Raw genomic sequence first — 21,005 nt, 5'->3', positions numbered from 1 at the left:
GTTCTAGTCATCAATTTAAGGTCTAAACCATCAAAATCAAAACTAATAGGAATGGGACTGGAAAAAGATGAACTTACCTTTAGACGAGGTTTTGATCCCTCAAACGGTCGATTCCTACGAAATTCCTTAAGAGTTGTATCCTCTACAACTTTCCTTCATAAAGTTTTTCCAAATTCAAAACAAAAATTTTAGAAATTTTTTTAAGGGAAAGGGGGCACTGCTGTCTGCATGAGGTGAGGAAGAAGAGAGAATGGGAGAAAGAGATGGGCTAAATAACCAAATTGGTATATTTTGTTTACCCATAGTGACATGTTGGCATATAATTTTTTCTGGTACCACATTGGAATATTTTCTGAACTCCGATGATAAATATGCCTTAAGTTTGGCCGAATCTAATTTTTTGGCGAGATTTCTTACGTGAGTCGTCACGTGCTGCATACGTGGCGCCAACGTGGCAATATTTCTGCTCTTATTTTTCTTTTTGTTTCAGAAATTTCATCGAACATATTGCATGCCACTGGCACCATGTTGCATTCAGTCTTGCCACTCCCTAATGATCATGTCCATCAACTCCCCAACCCCATCACTACCATCACCACCACCGTTTCCACCTCTATTAACGGCAGCCAAAGCAGCATCAATCTCCCTCGCCTCCTCGACTCTGGCCTCGGTCAACAACCAATTTTGATGGGATTTCGCATGCTGGCTTGAGGCAGAGTGTCGTTAGTGTTAACACTATGACCAATGGGGATTGTAGGATTGAGGATTTGCGTGTTACGTTTGGTATGCAGAGGGAGATGGTGGGGAGTGGAGTTTGTCCTAATGTGTTTACTTGTACTGTTTTGATTAAGGGGTTATGTAGGATTGGGAAGTTGGAGAATACATGCAAGGTGTTTGCTAAAATGTTAGGAGAAATAGAGAATACACAAACAACTTGTTGGCATTAACATTGTTATGCTAACTTCAAATTGTAATATGATTATACAATATGAATCAAAAAATAATCAGCACCCACAAACAACTTGTTGACTAAATCCTACAATGTGGTAAGAACAAGACTATTGACAATGCTTGAATACGGAATCTAGTAACACTCTATTCATAGCTTTAGACCCTCGTCTTCTGAGCAAAGATAGAGCAAACTCCATGAACACTGCATGGACCAAGCAAACCTTTTATACAAATAGTTGAAACACTTAAAGTTCTCGTCAAACATGTAAGAATAAGGAAGTTCCAAAGGGAGAAGATTTGGAATATATAAATATCTAATATAAACATGATTTGGTGGAGGGTGGCTATCTATCTCTTCATCAGAATCTAATTCGTCTGAATCATCAAACCTTATATTCGAGTTTATCCTTCTATCAGCATAATGGTTTCTTCTGAGAACCTTTTATCATCCAAATCAATAGAATCCATGTCATCATCATTATTCATAAAGTTCGACCTGTGGAAACTCTAAGAAGCAAAAATATTAGAGGGGAAGGCAGCGACGGTGGATGAGGGAGGAGACGAGGAGGCAGGAGGAGAAGGGGAGGGCGGGGGAGGAGGGAGGGGGTTGTGGTGGTGGAGGGTAGAGAGGAGGAAGAAGATCGAGGGAGTAGAGGAGGAGGAGGAGGAGGAGGAGGAGGAGAGGAGAAGGATGAGGAAAGGGAACACGTCGGCGCCACGTATGCAGCACGTGACGACTCATGTGAGAAATCTCGCTGGAAAATTGGATCCGGCCAAACTTAAGGCCCATTTGTCGTCAGAGTTCAGAAAATATACCAATGTGTTACCGAAAAAAAATTATATGCCAACCTGTCACTATAAGTAAACAAAATATACCAATTTGGTCATTTAGCCAAAAGAGATGTGATGTTATATATATATTTATTGTATATATATGTAAATAGTATTTTATTATTTAAAAATTAGGCTTCAGTCTCCATTATCTGAACGCAACGAAACTTTTTCCACAACACCGTCTCAAAATTATAAGATCAATGGTGCAAACCTTGTGTCATATGATCAATAAAAAATTACTAAAAATATAAATACATCAGATTTTAGCAGACTCGCGATACTGAGACTGAAACTACGAATCGATCTCAAATTAATTCTATTTTGATCCATTCTTCCCAGAATGATCACCAATCATAATAAAACTCATTTATTATAATAAAAATAATTTATTATTAATTTAAAATTATTTCTCAAATTTTCAGGGTTTTACATATATAGACCATAGATTACTTTACTTTCTCACATGAACTAATATTTGACACTTAATAATTTAAATTGTTATTTTTAAATTTAATATAAAGAGGAGCTCTAATAACATTTATTTATTTACCAACATGATAAATACAATCTTAATTCCTATTTTTTTGCTTAAGATTTATTCTATAGTTACATATATCAAATTATTAACTAAAATAATAATTACTCATCCTTAAATTATGATGATTGTAGTTGTTCACTCACTATGGAATTTTATGAAAATATATACCTTACTTTCTATAGCTATCTGCACTGCCCATGTATATTTTATAAATTAGTTGTTAATTTAACATATTAAATTACTTTTTCTTTATAGAAGTTTCTTTTTTAACTTTTGGATTGTGTAATATCACCATTCTAGCTTAGAAAAGACCTCACTCTAAATGACATCAAGCTAATATTTGAGATGAACTGAAGTATATGCTACTACTACTATGTGTTGCGAGCCTTTGCGGAAGCGTGCTCGATAACCAAACGAGTCCGCGAGTCACGAGAGAAGCATTGACACACTTAGTTTTATGTTCATATCTTATATCGTCTTTGTATATTGCTTGTTATTTATATTACTCACTATCTAGTTTAGATTGTTTACCCTTGTGTTAACTTGTATATCCTTGTACATATATTGTTCATATCTTATTTGCTAGGATATATTTGTTAATTAGTTTTTAATTAGGCATAAATCGGATTAGATTAGCATAAACCTGTAGGCGTCAAAAAATGCTAATAGATATCCCAAGCATAGATAAGATCACTCAAAAATTCACAAGAAAGGATTTCATACTGTTTTGAAAAAATCAAAACAAGTATGAACTGTCTCGCCAGCGAGACAGTCTTTGCTGTCTCGCCAGCGGGACAGTCTTTGCTGTCTCGCCAGCGGGACAGTCTTTGCTGTCTCGCCAGCGGGACAGTCTTTGCTGTCTCGCCAGCGGGACAGTCTTTGCTGTCTCGCCAGCGGGACAGTCTTTGCTGTCTCGCCAGCGGGACAGTCTTTGCTGTCTCGCCAGCGGGACAGTCTTTGCTGTCTCGCCAGCGGGACAGTCTTTGCTGTCTCGCCAGCGTTACAGCGAGAAACTGCCATTTTCCGAGACAGCATTTACTGTCTCGCTGAGCGAGACAGCAAATTTACTGTCTCGCGGGTCGAGACAGCAAACGCTGTCTCGCCCAGCGAGACAGTAAACACTGTCTCGCCGTACTGACTTCTTCGATTGTTAAGTTTTTGCAGTTACAGACCCTTGAGGCTATAAATACCCCCCTAGGGTCACTTCTGACGAGGATCGAGCATTTGTTAGAGCATTCCAGAGCAGAGAGAGCAGAGATTTGGGTTCTTTTCTTGCAACGCCTTGAAATTAAGCTTTGACTTGATTTTGAGAAGAACGACTATCTTACTTCGATAAGATATCGTTTCAATTTCTACTTCGATAACGAAGTTAGAATCATAAGCCCCCTCTTCACGATCTGTGAATCGGCGGTCCACGAACCAAAGCGTTCCCGGCACAGGCAAAGTCCCACGAAAACGAGAATTGATAGACGATTTTCGTGTTTGTTTCTCAAGAGTTGTAATTTTTGTTTTGTTGTGTAGAAAAAGTCTTATAAAAAGATTATTCTTTCGAATTTGTTGTAATCGAACAAAGTTATAATGAATTCCACAGCAGCGACTTTTGAACCAAACAAGCTAGCGACCACAGTGGGAGCCAGCGGTCTCGCTGCCGAGACCGCGGTGTCGCAACCGATCAAGATCATCATCAATGAAGAGATCGAATACGAATTCGATCAGGCGAAGTTTGAGGAGTATTTATCATCCTCATCCGCGAAATCTTCCTCGTCTCGCAAATATAGGAAGATTTCGAAAACTTTCAAGTCTGCAATTCCAACGGAGGCCGCAGACAAAGATTCTGGCTCGATCGTTGTTAAGGAATCTCCTTGCAACGTCCCTGCTCAAAACGACTCTACACCAGTTACGGAGTCGTTGATCAATAGCTCACCGGTGCTGACGAAAAGAGCTCGTCAGAGACAGCGTCAGCGCCGTGCTCGACAATTGGCTAAGGCCATGCAACAAACCGACGGGGTCCATTACTATGCGGACCTAGAGTCGAGGAAACAGAAAGCGGTTCAATTGCCCCAACGGCAAAATAATTGTATTTCTGCAAAACTTACGACGGAGGAGTGGACTCTCGTCAAAAGGGCCCGTTCAACCCTCAAGGAACGGATACAAAGGCGTAAGGCGAAGGCTGCCCAAACTCGCGCTCTTCGTCAACAAGCGCAAGGAACCAAGAAAGAGACAGTGTCTGAAAAGTCACCGAAGAATCGTAAAGTCTGGATGCCAAAGACACCACAAGCATCTGTTCCGGGCCCGTCTACTGCAACACCAGTAGAACCCTGGGTTAGCCCAGATTTGTCCAAGTTCAAGATCACCATGGCGGATCGCCTCGGTCCTTCGGCTAACGATCGAGGCAAAGCCCCAGTTGAAGAAAATCCAAGTCCTGTAAACAAACCCTTGGTGGTTTCATATGCAGGGGGTCGTAAACACCCTCCTGTCAGAACTGCACAAGTCCAAAACGAGAGAATACCAGTTCACTCTCGTTTAGGACCTATGAAAACTCCACTCCCGCAAGGGGGTGGATTCAAAAATTCAACTTTGGATCGCTCAGAGGCGACGACCAGTCGTCCTGTGCATGTTAACAAAGTTCAAAAGCGAAAGATAGGTTGCTCGAATCACAATAATGATGAGCTGTACTATCAGAAAGATAACTCAAGAAAGAGAGTTGTCAGAGAAAATGAGTCTCATTGCGCTTGCGAGAGACTCATTAAAGCAGTGTTGACAGAATGCGGATGCTCTAAGAATAATTCAACAAGAGTCTCCGTATTTCAAAGATTGTCCAATGAAGCGTCAAGACCCAAAACAAGACGTTTCAACAAAAAGAAATCTGTAATCCGACAAGATGAGCTTCCTGAGGTCACTATCAACATGACCAATAAAGGAAAGCAAAAGTCAGTTAACTACGACCCTGATTTCTCTCCGGGAGGGAGAGTTGAGCGGGGTCTTTCTCAAAGGATGGCGCGGTTACAAAGAAGAGCCAACTTACGTCGAGATTACAGGAGAATGCACGAGGGTTTATCTTCAGATGAAGAATTGTCGGATACTTGTTCCGCTATTGCATCGGACGATACTGCATCCAGTGTTGGACGAGCCAGAGAATCATTCGCGATCACGCCGGATCAACTAGCTCAAATGCTGCAAGAAGCGTTGGCTAAACAACGCGAAGAAATTAGAGCTGAGTTCAAAACCGAAATGGAGTTGACTATGCAGCAGATGCGAGATTTGCAGGTTCAGCAACACCAACCGGAATCAAGCCAAAGAGCAGAATCCAGTCGGCGTAATGAAGAGGATGAGACGATATTTGAAGATCCTCCTCCAGATAAAGACAACTCCGGAAGCGATCCGACCAAGTCAGCCACTCAACCTCCACAGATCTATTTGAAGAAAAGCGAGGAAGAGGACAAGAAGATGCACGATCTTGAGAGCAAAGTCAACGCTTTGATGACGGCTCAAGAAGTGAAGAAAACGGGCATCCCATACCCGTACCCGAGGGAGTGGGACCTGATTCCTTATCCCCAGAAATTTAATTTGATTAACTTTACTCCTTTTGATGGCAGGGGTTCACCAACTCAGCACTTGATCTATTTCAAGTCGCATCTCGGCGCTTCAGCGTTGGCGGTCTTGTTTGGATACGTCGCCCGGTGGTCCGTTTGTTAAATCAGCGTCGAGCTGTGCTAAGGGACCTATAGGCAATTTTATACGCCTACAACTACATCGGTATCTTATCACTCTTAGCCAGTTTGATTTTAGACCCGAGATTAGAGGAACCCGTGCACTCTTGGGAGCTATGTTAGTGCAGCCATCTTGGAGTGACAGAGTTGTCAGAGCTCAGTTAAGAGACTCTTGGATTCAAATCCGAAAGGAGGAGATTTCCAAAGAGCCTAAGACTAATTGGACCATTGGAACTGATGGAGGTCTACGGATGAAGGGTAGATTGGTTGTGCCAGCCAGTGCAGAGCTGAAGAGAGAGTTATTTGATGAGGCACACCGTACTCGGTACACAATGCATCCAGGGACCACCAAGATGTACAAGGACTTGAAGAGACATTTCTGGTGGAGCGGTATGCGTAGAGAGGTGCAGACTATATGGCTAGATGTTTTACCTGTCAGCAGGTGAAAGCAGAGTATCAGAGACCGGTAGGGACACTTCAGCCTTTACCCATTCCAGAGTGGAAGTGGGCAGATATTTCCATGGATTTTATTGTGGGGTTGCCGAAGTCGAAGAAGGGGAATGATTCAGTTTGGGTGATTGTGGACCGGTTAACGAAGTCGGCACATTTCATTCCAGTGAGGACTACTTATACTGCCGAGGCATATGCGAGGATATTTATCCGGGAGATAGTTCGACTTCATGGAGTTTCAGACACGATTGTATCGGATCGAGGTTCGGTGTTCACTTCACACTTTTGGAGGAGTTTTCAGGACTCTTTTGGTAGCAGTCTATCATTCAGCAGTGTCTTCCACCCTCAGACGGATGGTCAGACAGAGAGAGTAAATCAGGTGTTGGAAGACATGTTGCGAGCTTGTGTCATTGATTTTCAAGGCAGTTGGGAGGATCATATTCCACTGGTCGAGTTCGCTTATAACAATAGTTATCAAGCGACGATCGGTATGGCTCCATATGAGGCATTGTACGGGAGACCTTGTAGGTCACCGATATGTTGGGCCGAGCCGGAGGACAGCTTGATGCTTGGACCGGAGCTGGTGAGGCAGACTACTAAGAAGATAGCCTTGATCAGAGAGAGGATTCTAGCAGCTCAGAGTCGGCAAAAGAGCTATGCCGATAAGAGACGAAGACCCTTGGAGTTTCAGGGAGAAAATAGCCTTGATCAGAGAGAGGATTCTAGCACTCAGAGTCGGCAGAAGAGCTATACTGATAAGAGACGAAGACCCTTGGAGTTTCAGGTTGGAGACTCAGTTATGCTGAAGGTGTCGCCTATGAAAGGCGTACAGCGATTCGGACGACGGGGGAAGCTTGCGCCGAGATACATTGGACCATTTCAGATTCTGGAGCATGTTGGAGTTGTGTCATACAGACTAGATCTTCCGGCATCGATGTCTAGTATACACAATGTGTTTTATGTTTCTACGCTCAAGAAACACTTGCATGATGAGGAGCAGCAGCGAGTATTGGATACACCAGAGATTGAGCTTCAGGAGGATTTAACTACTGTCGAGATTCCGGTTCGTATTCTTGCCAGAGAGGACAAGAGACTTAGAAACAAGGTAATTCCCTTGGTGAAAGTTCAGTGGAACCGAGGAGGCATTGAGGAGATTTCTTAGGAGCGCGAAGAGGATTTGCATCGCGACTACCCACACCTGTTTGAACAGGTAAATTAAAAAAAAAATTAATGATGTGTATCTTGCATGATGTTCATATCTTTGATTATATTTACATTTAACACTAGAATGGAAATATTCGCGCTTAATTCTTAATCTTTCAGAACACATGGTATATATATGGGGGGTTCCTTGTTTGGATTTTTCACCTGATGTTCTAGTTCCACTAGATTAGGATTTGAGCGGGAATATTACTATTTTAGATCGTTAAGTATAAACGTCTCTATATGTTTATCTGGAAGTTTATGTTGCGAGATGCGTATGGTTTCCGAATTTTGAGGACGAAATTCTTCTAACGGGAGGAGAATGTAGAACCCCGTAAATTTTTATATGAATATATGTGAATTATTAGTAAATAAATAATTCTTTTATGATAAATAGCTTGAGGTTATTGATATACATGATAATAAGTTATTTGAGATGATATGAGAGTTTGGGGGTAGAGTTTTGTGCGTTGGTTTTGCAAATTAGCAAAACATGCACAAAAACTGAATTTTTCCAGATCAGTCAACACATCAGTTGACTGACTGTATCGGTCGACACATCAGTCGACTGATAAGCTGATTTCCAGTTTTTACAGGTTTCGGGTCTGTTTTGTTTTGGTTCGGGTTTGGGTCGGGTTTAGCTGTTCATATGTATTCTTTTTCACCCGAATTCACCCCTCTCACCTTCAGATCTGAGAGAACCCTAGCCCCCTCTCCTCTATCACAAACCCTAGCCTTGTTCTTGGTGATTTGGGGAAGAACTTAGGGGATTTTTGTCGAAATCTTCACATTGCAGCAAAGGGGATTCTCTCTCTCTCAAACCCAGGAGTTGTTCATCACCCAGAGGCGAGTAATATCTCGCCCAACTCTGTCCCTTTTGTTTTACACAAATTTATTGAGTTTAATGAGTTTTGATTTAGCCAAAAACGTATTTTTAGTACAAAGAATGAATCTTTATGGTATATGAGGTGGGGGTATTGAGCATCTCAGTTTATAAAAGGACCAAAAATGTTTTATTAAAAAGATCTAGATCTGAAATGTGTGTATAAGAGATTTAACATGAGTTTTATTTTTAACATGAGATTTAACATGAGTTTTGTTTTAAAAATGTTTTAAAACATAAATACACATGTCTAGGGTTTTTGTTTATATATTCACATATGGGATTTTTGTTTCAGTTTAGTTCATACATGTTAATATCAGTATTTTCATGCTTGGGATTGATTGGGATGAGTTTAGATCGAATTTTGTGTAAATAGCAACCTGTGCAGAGTTTCTGCAGTCTATCGGTCGACTGATCAGTCGACTGACGGGCAAATTTTTAGTCATCAGTCGACTAATCAGTCGACTAACGGGCTGATTTTGTTTTCTTAGCTTCTCAGTCGACTGGTCAGTCGACTGGTGAGCTGAGGTTGTGCTGCCTGAGCCTTATCGGTCGACATATGAGTCGACTGACGTCATCAGTCGACACATCAGTCGACTAATGAGCTGTTTTACAGATTCTTGATCTGTTTGAGTTGTTTTACGGGGTCGCCTCGATAACCTGACCCTAGTCTACCATGTTAATGATTTATCTGTACATGTAGGATGACTTTTGACATAAGTTTAGACATGTACACCGAGATGCGGGTGAGTTTAGATAATGTATATCTGTCTGCATATACTTTTCACAGTTACACAGTCCCCGTGTTGGACTATAATCCATAGAAGTCCTCGTGTTGGACTATAATCCATTTCGGTCCTCGTGTTGGATATTTGCCACTTATTCCATGTGTTTGAAAACCACAACATCTAGTCCCTGCATCGGACATATTTCTTAACCCTATATATGATTTTCTCACAGGAGTATATGACATGACACTTATGTAAATTATAACATGGCATACATGTAAATAATAACCTGATGCTCATGTAAGCTATGACATGGCACTGTATCTATGCTCTGAGATTAGTTGCATTTCTTTTATTATTATTTCTTGTACTAGAACTTCGGGATTTGTGTTTAGGGATTTACAAATTTGAGATATAAGGTATATACATGAGGGTTTCCTTGTTTGGATTATTTCGCTCGACGTACCTATGCTCGTGTTGTAAATTTCTAAATACTAAAATCCTCTTTAGTAAGATCAATGATTTTAGATCTATTATGTATTAACTGTATTTTCTTATACAACGAGCCCTGTTCCCTTGGGGTTGGTTGTGATGTTACTCGCTAGCGCTTTGACGCTCGTTATCCCTCCCCCTTTCAGGTAACGAGCCAGGAGCCCGGAGAGTCGCAGGTTGATGGCGACACACTTTAGTGTTCAGCTGTCTATTTTAGCTATGTTTTATTTTGGAGCTCCTCCCTATCACTTCATCAGTTATTTCTTGCACTATCTTTTACTTGCTTTTGTACCTACACCTATTGTTGACTCTGCTAGATAGATGTTAATTGTGATGGTGAAACATGTTATTGCACGGTGAGGTGCAAGGCATGTTTGACATTCTTGGTTTTACCTTGGACTGCAGCCTTGTGTGAACCCAGGGGCGTCACAAACACGCTTCCCCCACCCCCCCACCCAAAAAAAAAGAAGAAAACTGGGGTGCATTCGGTTCGGATATAGCTTGTATATGATGCTTATCATATCCTTATCCACTCACCCATCTCGGATACAGATATAGATACAAATATACATCGGTAAGAAAAATTTATAACCATATCCGCTAAAATCGAATATGGCTACGGATATACATGTGGATATATAAGAGGATATGTATGCAAATGCAAAACAGATATGAGAAAACTAGATAGTATTGAGAAAAACATAGTTCATGTGATACAAAAGAGTTCGTTAATATGTCCATTATAACTGAAAAGTTAAGATTAGACATCTTGATCATCAAAATTAACCACAAATCCATAATCTAAGAATCGAAACTATCGTAAGAGTATGACTAATATGTATTCGGATATTTCGGATACGGATACAGATATTTCACTACAAAACCATATCTGTAACCATATCCTATCGGTTATAGATTTGAGTAACCATATTCGTATCCTAACGGATACGATTACGGATATTTTCTCGGATACGGATACAGTTTAGCACCTCTACCACACACACAAATAAGAAAGTTAGAAAATGGGTAAATTGTGCAAAGTAAACACCAGAATGTTTTTCTTTTCTCAACAAAACCCCAAAAACAAGGAGAAGAGAAAAATGAGCTCCCAAGAAAACAAGGAAGATCACCAGCCCACTTTCTTGGGGCTTTTTGTGAAAAGAATTAAAACCCTTTTTTTCCCTTGGAAAAGTTTTGAGAATTTAATGAGAATATCATATAGTCTAGGGGGTTTCTTAAAATTTGGAGAGGTGACAAATTAGGGGTTGGTTGGTTGGCAGGAAATGATTTTACAACAAGGTTATTGTAAGTGTTGCAACTATATTTCTATCTCAATGTCTAGTGTGCAACAAGGATATTATAGATGGTATTAGATTTACATTTTGTAGGAAAATAACTCATAGCATTTATTGCGCAACAAATATTACAAGTTCTTGCATTAACTAAAAAACCTAAAAACTACCGCCACATCATCAAATTAGTGAAAGTAAACTAAAAAATATAGATTTTTTTACACGTGAAGAGAAATAAACACGTGATTTACAAAGAAAATGTAATTCCTACAACAAAATATGTAAATTTTATCGCTAACCAAACTTTAGATTTTTATTTGGAAATGCATCTATCATAATAAAAGTTCAAAAGGGCTATTCATTTCCATGCATTGAAAAATAGGATCCGTAAGTTTAAAATCATAGATTTTCCATCAAATACATTGTTTGCTTGGTTTTGTTCATACTATGGATTTGGGGTTGAAGTAAGATAGATACATCAAATGTGATTTTTTAAAAATTATACTGATTTCACTCGGATTTATGATTTTAGTCGCATATCCTCAATAAAATTCATATGCAACCAAACAAAATTTGATAGGATCAGTACTTTGTGCATCAATGCGTATAGATAGTTGTCCCTTTAATATATTCTACAAATATCCATGTCCTTTTTCTATTTTTTTAAAGAACAACTCTCACTAGCTTAAAACCACAGCATGTTTATTTATTTATTTTTCGCTGCTAATCAAGGCTTATAGATAATAGTAAACAAATATTAGACATAAAATAAATTCTCAATTTAGCATGAATCCCGAGGATACTCTTATGCTATTATTAGACACAAAATATAAAGTTCTAAAAAAAACTTTATGGATCCTACGTTTATTTATGTAATCTTGTGATATAATAACAGCACACCTCCAATTAACAATTTATGTCTAATTAACATTTTTCGTTTAATTTATGAAAAAGAAACCAACAATGCTCTCAAGGTAATTACTTTGCTTCAATTGAAAGACAACCCCCTCGTGGGTGAATGAGGGCAGAATTGGAAGTTCGGTAAAATTTAAACTCTCATTCCAAGGCGAGCATGAGAGCCAAGGAGCCCATAAAATAGTACGAGAGAGAGAGAGAGAGAGAGAGAGAGAGAGAGAGTCACGCTTCTCGCTGCGCGCCCTTCTCTTTCGCTGCAATCAACAAAACGAAGGAAAAGAAAGAAAAAAAAGACCTTTTTTAAGTTTTTTCCTTTTCTTTTTTCCTTTTTCCTTTTTCTCCTCCTCTTGATCTCTTTCCTCGGAAAAAAAATGGCAATATAAAGGATTTATTAAATTTCATATTGAGATTGTGAAGGGCTTAAGGAAGAAGAAATTTACGGAGGCTGCCCTCGCTTCACCTCTTCTGGCGTCTTTAAGCCGAAGGAGAGGGAAGCGAGAGGAGATCAATATCTTCTAATTTCTCTTTTTACAAGGTATTTTTTGTCATAATTTATCATCATCATCATCATCATTATTCAATTTCCCCTGCATTTCCCCCCTCTATTTTCATGTTATTACTCCAAACTAGGGTTTCTTTATTATAAATTAGATCAGTTGTGACATGTTTATCTTCATGATACTAGTGTTATTTCTTCTGTTAATGTGTTATGATATATAAATTAGGTTTACTGCAGAAATCATAGAAATTGATATAAGATGAGCACAACGTCGTATGTCCGGCACACGAGCATTGTGTTAGTTTGTAAATATGAATCCGGATGTGATGTTAGAGAAAGGCCTGATGTCGTCAGTTATGGTTAATATGCCAAGTTGCAAACGTTTGAAACTAATGTCAGAGAGAGGGAATGCCTTTCTACTAGTATGTATGCCACTTTTTAGTCTTATAGTTATTATTAGTTCTCCTCGCTATCAGTATTTTTTGCAGTTTCTTTTCATTTATACCTTTTATCTAACTTTCAGGGAACGTAATCACTGAAGAGATACATGGCCTCACTTGGAGATAGTTGTTTGGCAGCGCAGGAATTAACAATTCTATCTGCATTTGCATCTTTACTGCATTTGCTATACTGCGACTTCAGCCAGTTAATGACAGAGTATATTTTCCCAAATGGTACCTTAAAGGGATAAGAAATAGCCCAGGACGTTCCGGGAATGTTGTAGCCAAGTTTGTTAACTTGAACTTCAGAACGTACTTAAAATTTTTGAACTGGATGCCAGCAGCATTGGCAATGCCAGAACCTGAGTTAGTTGATCATGCAGGCCTTGATTCTGCCATGTTTGTTCGCATCTATCTGCTCGGGTGAGTTCTGCTTTAAAATTCTTTATCGGTATCAATACACATTGCATCTCTGGCGTTCCTTGGAAAGTTTGAGAGGCCATGACAAATTGATCTTTCAGAATAAAAGTGGCATGAAATATTTCTTTGCCTCACATATAGTAACCAATCTAAATGTTGTAGTTTTTGTTGGTATTGCCATATGTCAGAAAGATTTTGAGGGAATCGTTGACCTCTGGTTCTCACCTAATGGAATTAAGCCTGCATCCGTTTTCAATTTTATTCCATGCCAGATAATGAACTTGTACACTTGCAAATTATTTCAGTTACGTCGATCTGAAAATTTTCTACCATGTTTATGTGTTTTGAGTAGGAAAGTGTGTGGTTCATTTTGCTGCCTGCTATCTGCCATCAAATGGATTTTATAATTGAACTTCCTTTATAGCTTAGCAAGCATTAATGTAACTAGAAAAAGGTTCCCCTCCGGTTTCGATTTACATTTATATCAACTGATTATTAGGTATTACAAATTTACACGTGAAAGTCTGATGATTTACACAATTTTTTTTATTCTGTGCAGCTTAAAAATATTTGTGCCCCTAACTGTCCTTGCTTTTGTCGTCTTGGTGCCTGTTAATTGGACTGATGGAACTCTGGAGCATAGTAATGATTTAACATTTAGTGACATTGACAAGCTTTCTATATCTAATATTGCATCTGGATCAAAAAGGTTTGAGCATATGCCCTTATTCATACTTCTATTGGCGAAAACGATTCATGGCAATTGAAAGCTATGATGGCTTTTGTCTGCATAATTGTTAACTGTATGTATGTGATAGTTGAGTCTCTTGGTGATTTGCACATGGAAATAAGCCTGATTATAGGTTATCAGATAATGGTTACGTTTTACACTTATTGCATACAGTACATTTTATTTGTTTTTATGGTGAAAACATTTATCTCACTTAGCAATGAGTATTAGAGGAAGACCTAAATGCACATGGATGGAGATTGTCAAAGAGGACAAGATAGTTTTTAATTTAACTGAGATGACTCTTAAAGAAGCTTGATGTGGAAAATTATATTGAACAGGCTATCAATCAATTTGTGATAAAGCCTTTCTTCTTCTCTTTGTTATTTCTCTTATCCAAAAAGGGTTTTCACTTGTATGCACCAAATATTTGGTATCTTTAAATTTCATCTAAAATTTTATATTTGCCAATTTACCCCCTACTTTGTGGTTTGACCTTGAATTATACCTCACTATTACTATGCACACGGATGTATATAATTCCTGTACTTACTCCTTATTCCTTTCTCCATTCTGTACCTCTGCTTTACCTTTCTCCTTATATGAAAGATCCAGACCAATCGGGTTCACTCGTGCAAATTCTTCCTCGAAAGACTCCCTCTTTCACCCCTCTCTAGGGGAACAGGATGAGACTCAAACCTGGTTCTGGTCAGATCTTCCAAAAGCAGAGGGGAGAGAGGGAGATAGAGAGGGATGGAGAGAGCTCATGATGTTTTCAGGAGAAGGAAATCAAGCTTTTTAAAGGGGAAATAATAGAAAGAAGGATCGGTGCCCTCATTCGGTTAGATTTCTAGTAACAGTTAAGTGGAGAGATATATTTTAGGGTGGTTGCAATACCATACATATACTAGTATACTACGTTACTGTGAGGTATATTTATTTTAACCCTGAAAACCAATGATGAATAGGATCATATTTTAAGAGGAAGATGGTAGATGTCACAGGGATGACATTCATGCTCCATGCTACCTAGCTCTTTCACATAACTATAAAAGTAAAGCACTCCAGTCTAAAATCTTGACGATACTCATTAGAGAGACCTTAATCCCATGGAACGCCAAATATATAGTGACCATAGCAACGAGACATGGTCCACTTCTAATACCCAAAAGTCATGTTAGCTGGACAACTTCTTGAAATATCTATGTAAATATTCTAATTATCATATATTTGGTACCAAGCACAAATTTTGTGATTGGTAGTGAGGTGTCCTATTCCCATTCACTCATTCCAATTCCCAACCACTTCCCAACCCATGTGAATATGGGCCCCGATTTCAATGAGTGGAGGAGAATATGACACCTCACTACCAAGCATAAAAACTTGTGTTTGGTACTAAGCATACTCATTTCTCTCTTTCTCTCTCTCTTAGAGAGAGAATAAACAAGAGCTTGTTTTGACCATTATACATCAGAATCTTTCTAGTGACACATGTAACATTATGATTGTAACTACTGTGATTTTATAATGTTTTCTATTTCATCACAAGAACTATATAGTAATTATCATTTGGATGCCAAATACCTTCATAGTTTACACTTTACAACATAAGTGATGGGAACTGCTGGAATAAGAGCTCTGATTTTAGATGCAATTGCATTATGGTTCCCAGAATTCTAATTATTCCATTTGTCTTTCTATATCTAGTTATGTACAGTCAATCGACATTTTCTAATGCAATGTTTCCATTGTTACATTCAGGTTTTGGGCTCACTTAGTAATGGCATATGTCTTTACATTTTGGACATTCTATGTGTTACATAAAGAATATAAGATTATAGCAACTAGAAGGTTACATTATCTTGCATCTGCAACCCGTCGTCCAGATCAATTTACAGTAAGTAATCTTCTGTACATCAGTGCTTATTCAATTTTGAATTTTTTTGAGGTTATATAACTTCCAAATTCTAAGAGTGATTGTACTGGGATCTTTCTAATTAACTGAACTGTTATGATCAACACGGTTACATGTAATTTTGAACATTTCTTGCTTTTATTAAGTGTTCATGAAACAACAAATTTAAATTCCAATTTCAAGTGATAGTGGAACTTTAACTAAACTATTACGATTGACTTGGTTACCTATAATTTTAAACATCTTCTTGCTCTTATTAAGTTTAATGAAAAAGAGAGCGTACATTCATATAAAGATTCCTCTCCACTTGGTCGTTCTTTTTAAAATTTGTCTTATTTTAGAAATACTCCTTAGTTAAATGTCAATCAAGTTTGTGATGGTTAGTAGAAGAAATTACTTCTCTTGACTTTCTTACAATGATCAAGGACACCTTATTAGAATCGAGGGTACAATCAAGGGTACAATCAAGTATTTCTAAGAGGCTCAATCAAGACGTGGAAATATCAAATTTATGCAAAGAAATTAGAGATTCTGAGGTTTTCCAATTTTTCTTAATTTTAAGTTATTGTTGCGTAACTGAAATTGGAGAAGAATAAGCACTTTATATAAACATCTATACTTCATATAAAAGAGGATTGGGGTGCTAAAACTTTTAATTGCCTTTTTTACCCCTCTAATTTAATTATTTTATTTACTTAATTAATTTATCTCAAAGTCTCATTCTCTGAGTCTTAAATTAAATTCAATTAAATTAATTAAAAATCATCATAATAAATTAGTTTCTTACGCTCTTAAATATTCCATATTTAATTAGTTTATTAGGCTCTTAAAGATTCCATAGCTTATTTAATTAAATTCATATATTATGGATCCAAGTAACTAACGACTCTTTCATTTCCCTCTATATAACCTCTTTTTCATCTACAGGTCATCCTTTCTCCTCAACCCACCACATCACCTACTAAGCCCAATTCATACATCAACACAATGGTTTCTGAAATATGTTATATGGAAAGTTGTCAAATGGTTTATAGTGTATGTAGCTTGTGTATGTATGTGCACGTGCATACATTGGATAATATTTGTGTATGTATGTGCACGTGTATGTAGTTTTTGATTTGTGTTTTGTCTCTTGAATCCTTGAAAAAGAGAAGAGTAATAGATTATAGGAATGTTATTATTTGAAAGTCTTGATATTTAAGAATATGTATAAATTTGATTTGGGAACCAAAGGTTGTTTTCAGTGTGTACCTTTTTTCTATGGATTGGGTAGGATTTTTATTGATCTTTTAATACTTAGAAAGAATGTATGATCTTATTTTTGGAGTTTATGCAAAGCTATTTAAAGATCCCCCTTTGCACAATGTTGTAAAGAGCATTTTGTGTTATTTATCATAAGTTGTGCTTTTTCGTTTGAACATATGTCATAAGTTCTGCTTTCTTATTTTTAGATATATTCATGGTTTAATTCTTAACTAATTACTAGGTTCATATGCACTTTCAGTTTAGATGTGCTTCTCCAATGCTTTTAATGTTTCTTGTCCTTTTGTTTTTCGTACCTCTATTAAGCATCTTTTATGTTCTTTTGTTAATAATTATGTTGAATCATAAAACTTTGTTTGTCTTCGTTTTTATTAATCACCAATAAGCTCTTTGTTCCTATCAACTTTAGGCTATAAAAGATTAACTAATAACATATATTGGCTATCTATCCTCTATTCATTGAGTAAATCATAATACACAAATATATACATGATATATTTGATTGAATTGCATAAAAAATTTGATTTCTTATATGAAATCCAGATTAATTTGTCTCTTGATTGCGATTCTTTAATTTGGATTAAAAAATTGACTTATACAATTCCCGTGAACTGAGCTATTTAAACAATATCTTTATATCGATTGCTATTCCATTTTGCTATTATAGTTTTTGTAATTTTGTTATTAATAACAATTTTTGTTATTCCAACAAGATACTAGACATTTAATATTTATTTGTTATCTTGGTGGCCTTTGTAACTTTCGTGCGTGATATATTGAGAATAACTGTACCATAAGTCCATATTTAAGAATCAATAATATAGGATATATTATTAACTAATAATTTCTTAAACCAAGTATGCCACGTGCAACGCACGCGTGGCATACTAGTTTGTTAGTAAATGTGTCATGTGATTTGGGATGCAGTTGTATGATGGAAGCAAAATGGCCTAAGTCCTTAACCCAAATGCAACCCAGCCTGTCATGGACACAAAAGCGAATATTACCAAATCAATATTGAGCCAGGAAGATAATCGGTTTTTATAATAATACTGGCTACTGAGAAATTCAAGGAAAAAAAACTAGTATTCTTGTAGGAGTATGGCAAAAATCATTGTAGTTAAGAGTAAGAATAATGCTAGGATAGATGAGTTCCAGCACATTCCTCAGTTCTACATTACGAATAGTATCAGAGTTGAGATTAGTTTGAAGAGGAGAAAAAGTGGGCGGATCTAGGTGGCTGCATGGAATCAATTGTTAAGTCAGGGAACAAAATGCCAAAGTCTTAGGTAACCTTTTGGGAAAGACTCCATGAGACTTACTGGGACGAGAATTGTAGTAAGATGGATGACCTGGAGAAATCCTCAACCATATTTCAAATTCTGTACCCACAAGCCACAATTCAACCTGAACTAGATAGGCAACTCCATTGGCATGACTCTTGGTGGGATTATCATTGGACTTATAACACTAAGCTAGAAACTAAGTTTATTGTGATTGACAGACATGTTGATAGTAATTCTGAAATATCTGAAGGGTAGTATTTTATTCATGTCACTCAAGGAAGAAACAACCTGATGCAACAAAAACTCAGCTATGCAGTCATTGCTGATAGCAAAGAACATTTCTTGTTTTCTGAGAACATGTGCTCAAGAATTCAGTCTGAGGCAGATCGTGAAAAGCACATGGTTGGTTAGACATATCGGTTTCTTCTTGACTGTATACACTAGTTGGAGAAATTGTATGACTTTTCTTTCTTAAGGTAAAGGCGTTAGTCTGGCATAATTGGAAGACCAACCCCAGGCCTCTTACAGGATTGTGAGAAGCTTTTATGTCATGACATGGTGTGGCATTAAGAGAAATGATTGGACTGGTGAAGTTATCATAAACCTTAGAAGAGCACATGTAATGTTTTCCAAAAAAATTGAATTACAACTCATATCTGTGTGTTGATGTGAGGAGGGGGCTCGAGCAAACTAGAGAAGAGATCAACGAAAGTCGAGAAATATTCAAGCATCATTCTCTGAATTTGTGATGTTCACAATGATTGTGTAATATTTTCTCCATTGACGTGTAATATAGCCAGAGAATGTCCGATTTCCTCAATTTTATGGAGGCACATAGAAAAAATCTATTCACATAATTGATTGAGCAATTTGTTTTGAACTGGGGTTGATGCAGCGCAACAGTAAAATTCAAAATGCTGAATGAAAGTACTAATCATAGACATGACAAGGTCCATCATTTCATGTAGTTTACTTTGTCAGAAATTTGGCACTGAATCATAGGCAGTTGTCATTGGATGTTTTGTTGTGGGCTGCCGCATAAATGAACATTGAATCATACACATTGGTGGTTTTCTTGGGGTTGCTGAATCATAGTTTACTTAAGTCCATTATCAGCCTCTCAATCTTTAATATTAAGTTATTAGGGTTCATATAGTGTTTCAATGTTCATTTATGCAATAGAAACATCAACCATAATTTTAAGGTATTTTCCTGTTGCTTAAATAATTAAATCTTAATGGCATGTTTTCTTGTGGTTTGTAGCCTTGCACTACTTTATTTATTTCTTTGCAACTGCTGTGTTAACCATCTATTGATTCCCCTACACCCCAATAAAAACTTTCTTGTAGGTCCTTGTGAGAAATGTTCCTCCAGATCCAGATGAATCAGTTAGCGAGCATGTTGAGCATTTCTTTTCCGTAAACCATCGTGAGCATTACCTCACCCATCAGGTTTGGATTTGTAAGAATTTCTCACAGAAAGAAGCTTTATTTCATCATTGTAATTAAACATTGTATTTCATACTATAATCCATATACAGTTGATTAATGTCACTAGTGGAATACTTTAGTTCGTTAACTTTCTCTGCGTTTATAACATATTTTCCAGGTTTAGGACAATAAATTCTTTTTTGCGTAATGTCTTGTTTAAGGTAATGACAAGCGGACCTACATTTCCCACCTTCTCTCTAACCCTTTCCTCGGTAGCCTGATTTTTAAGAAACCTAAACATATGAGGAACCCGTAATAGGTCTATGGCAGCTTAATATGTTTGGTGAAGCAATTCTTTCAAAGTCAGCCAGGTAGAGTTGACGCCTGAATTATATTTGATTAGAGAGCTCAATGTTGGGAAATTACTCGGATTCCCTTAGTGCCAGATTTAAGAAAGAGCGAAAATTAAATGCGCAAAATTGGGGGACACGCAAGATTTATGTGGTTCGGCACAAAATTGCCTACGTCCACGGGCTGCTGCAGATCTTTCACTATGAAGAGAAATTTTACAACACTCTTAATTTTTTCTCACAACTTAATTCCACTCTGAAAATTGCTCATAATTTTCTCTCACAAAGACTTTTCTCTAAGCCTTTCTTTTCTCTCTCTTGTTCTTCTATAAGAGGAGTTGTTTCTGGGATGAGTTTTCCTTAAAAGTTTGGGACCTATTTATAGTGTTTGGGAAAATACTATGCACTAATATTTTATTAGTGGTGGGGCCCGCGGTGGGGCCCACGTACAATTTTTTCTTGCTCTGGGACCCGCTCACCTATCCTCTTCTGATTTTCCGGTGGCATGAGAATTTTGACAAAGCCGAAAGAGCCAAAGGCTCTTTCGGTGGCATGAGAAGTTTGAAAAAAAAACTTTCTTTTGTGTGCTTTCGGTGGTCTGCACACATTCTTTGACTAACAATCTCCCACTTGAAGACTGATTTTAATCTGTCTTCACATCTCGATCTATGCAGCA

The 21,005-nt window shown here is 37.6% G+C and overlaps 1 protein-coding gene across 1 annotated transcript in view; it reads left to right on the top strand.

Moving 5' to 3' along the window:
- The window catches only part of LOC109848548 (CSC1-like protein At4g02900), a 53,872-nt gene continuing 45,079 nt past the window's right edge, over window positions 12,213–21,005 (top strand). Inside the window, 6 exon segments of the mRNA XM_020418103.1 lie at window positions 12,213–12,531; window positions 13,019–13,109; window positions 13,112–13,358; window positions 13,915–14,064; window positions 15,847–15,982; window positions 19,899–20,000. Of these exon segments, the coding sequence (XP_020273692.1) occupies window positions 13,043–13,109; window positions 13,112–13,358; window positions 13,915–14,064; window positions 15,847–15,982; window positions 19,899–20,000 (702 nt within the window). The 5' untranslated portion in view covers window positions 12,213–12,531; window positions 13,019–13,042.

Source organism: Asparagus officinalis, chromosome 7, assembly GCF_001876935.1.
Source record: "Asparagus officinalis chromosome 7, Aspof.V1, whole genome shotgun sequence".
Classification (NCBI taxonomy): Eukaryota; Viridiplantae; Streptophyta; class Magnoliopsida; order Asparagales; family Asparagaceae; genus Asparagus; species Asparagus officinalis.
The sequence above is the reverse complement of the archived record's forward strand: the minus strand, read 5'-3'. Positions and strand labels throughout refer to the sequence as shown.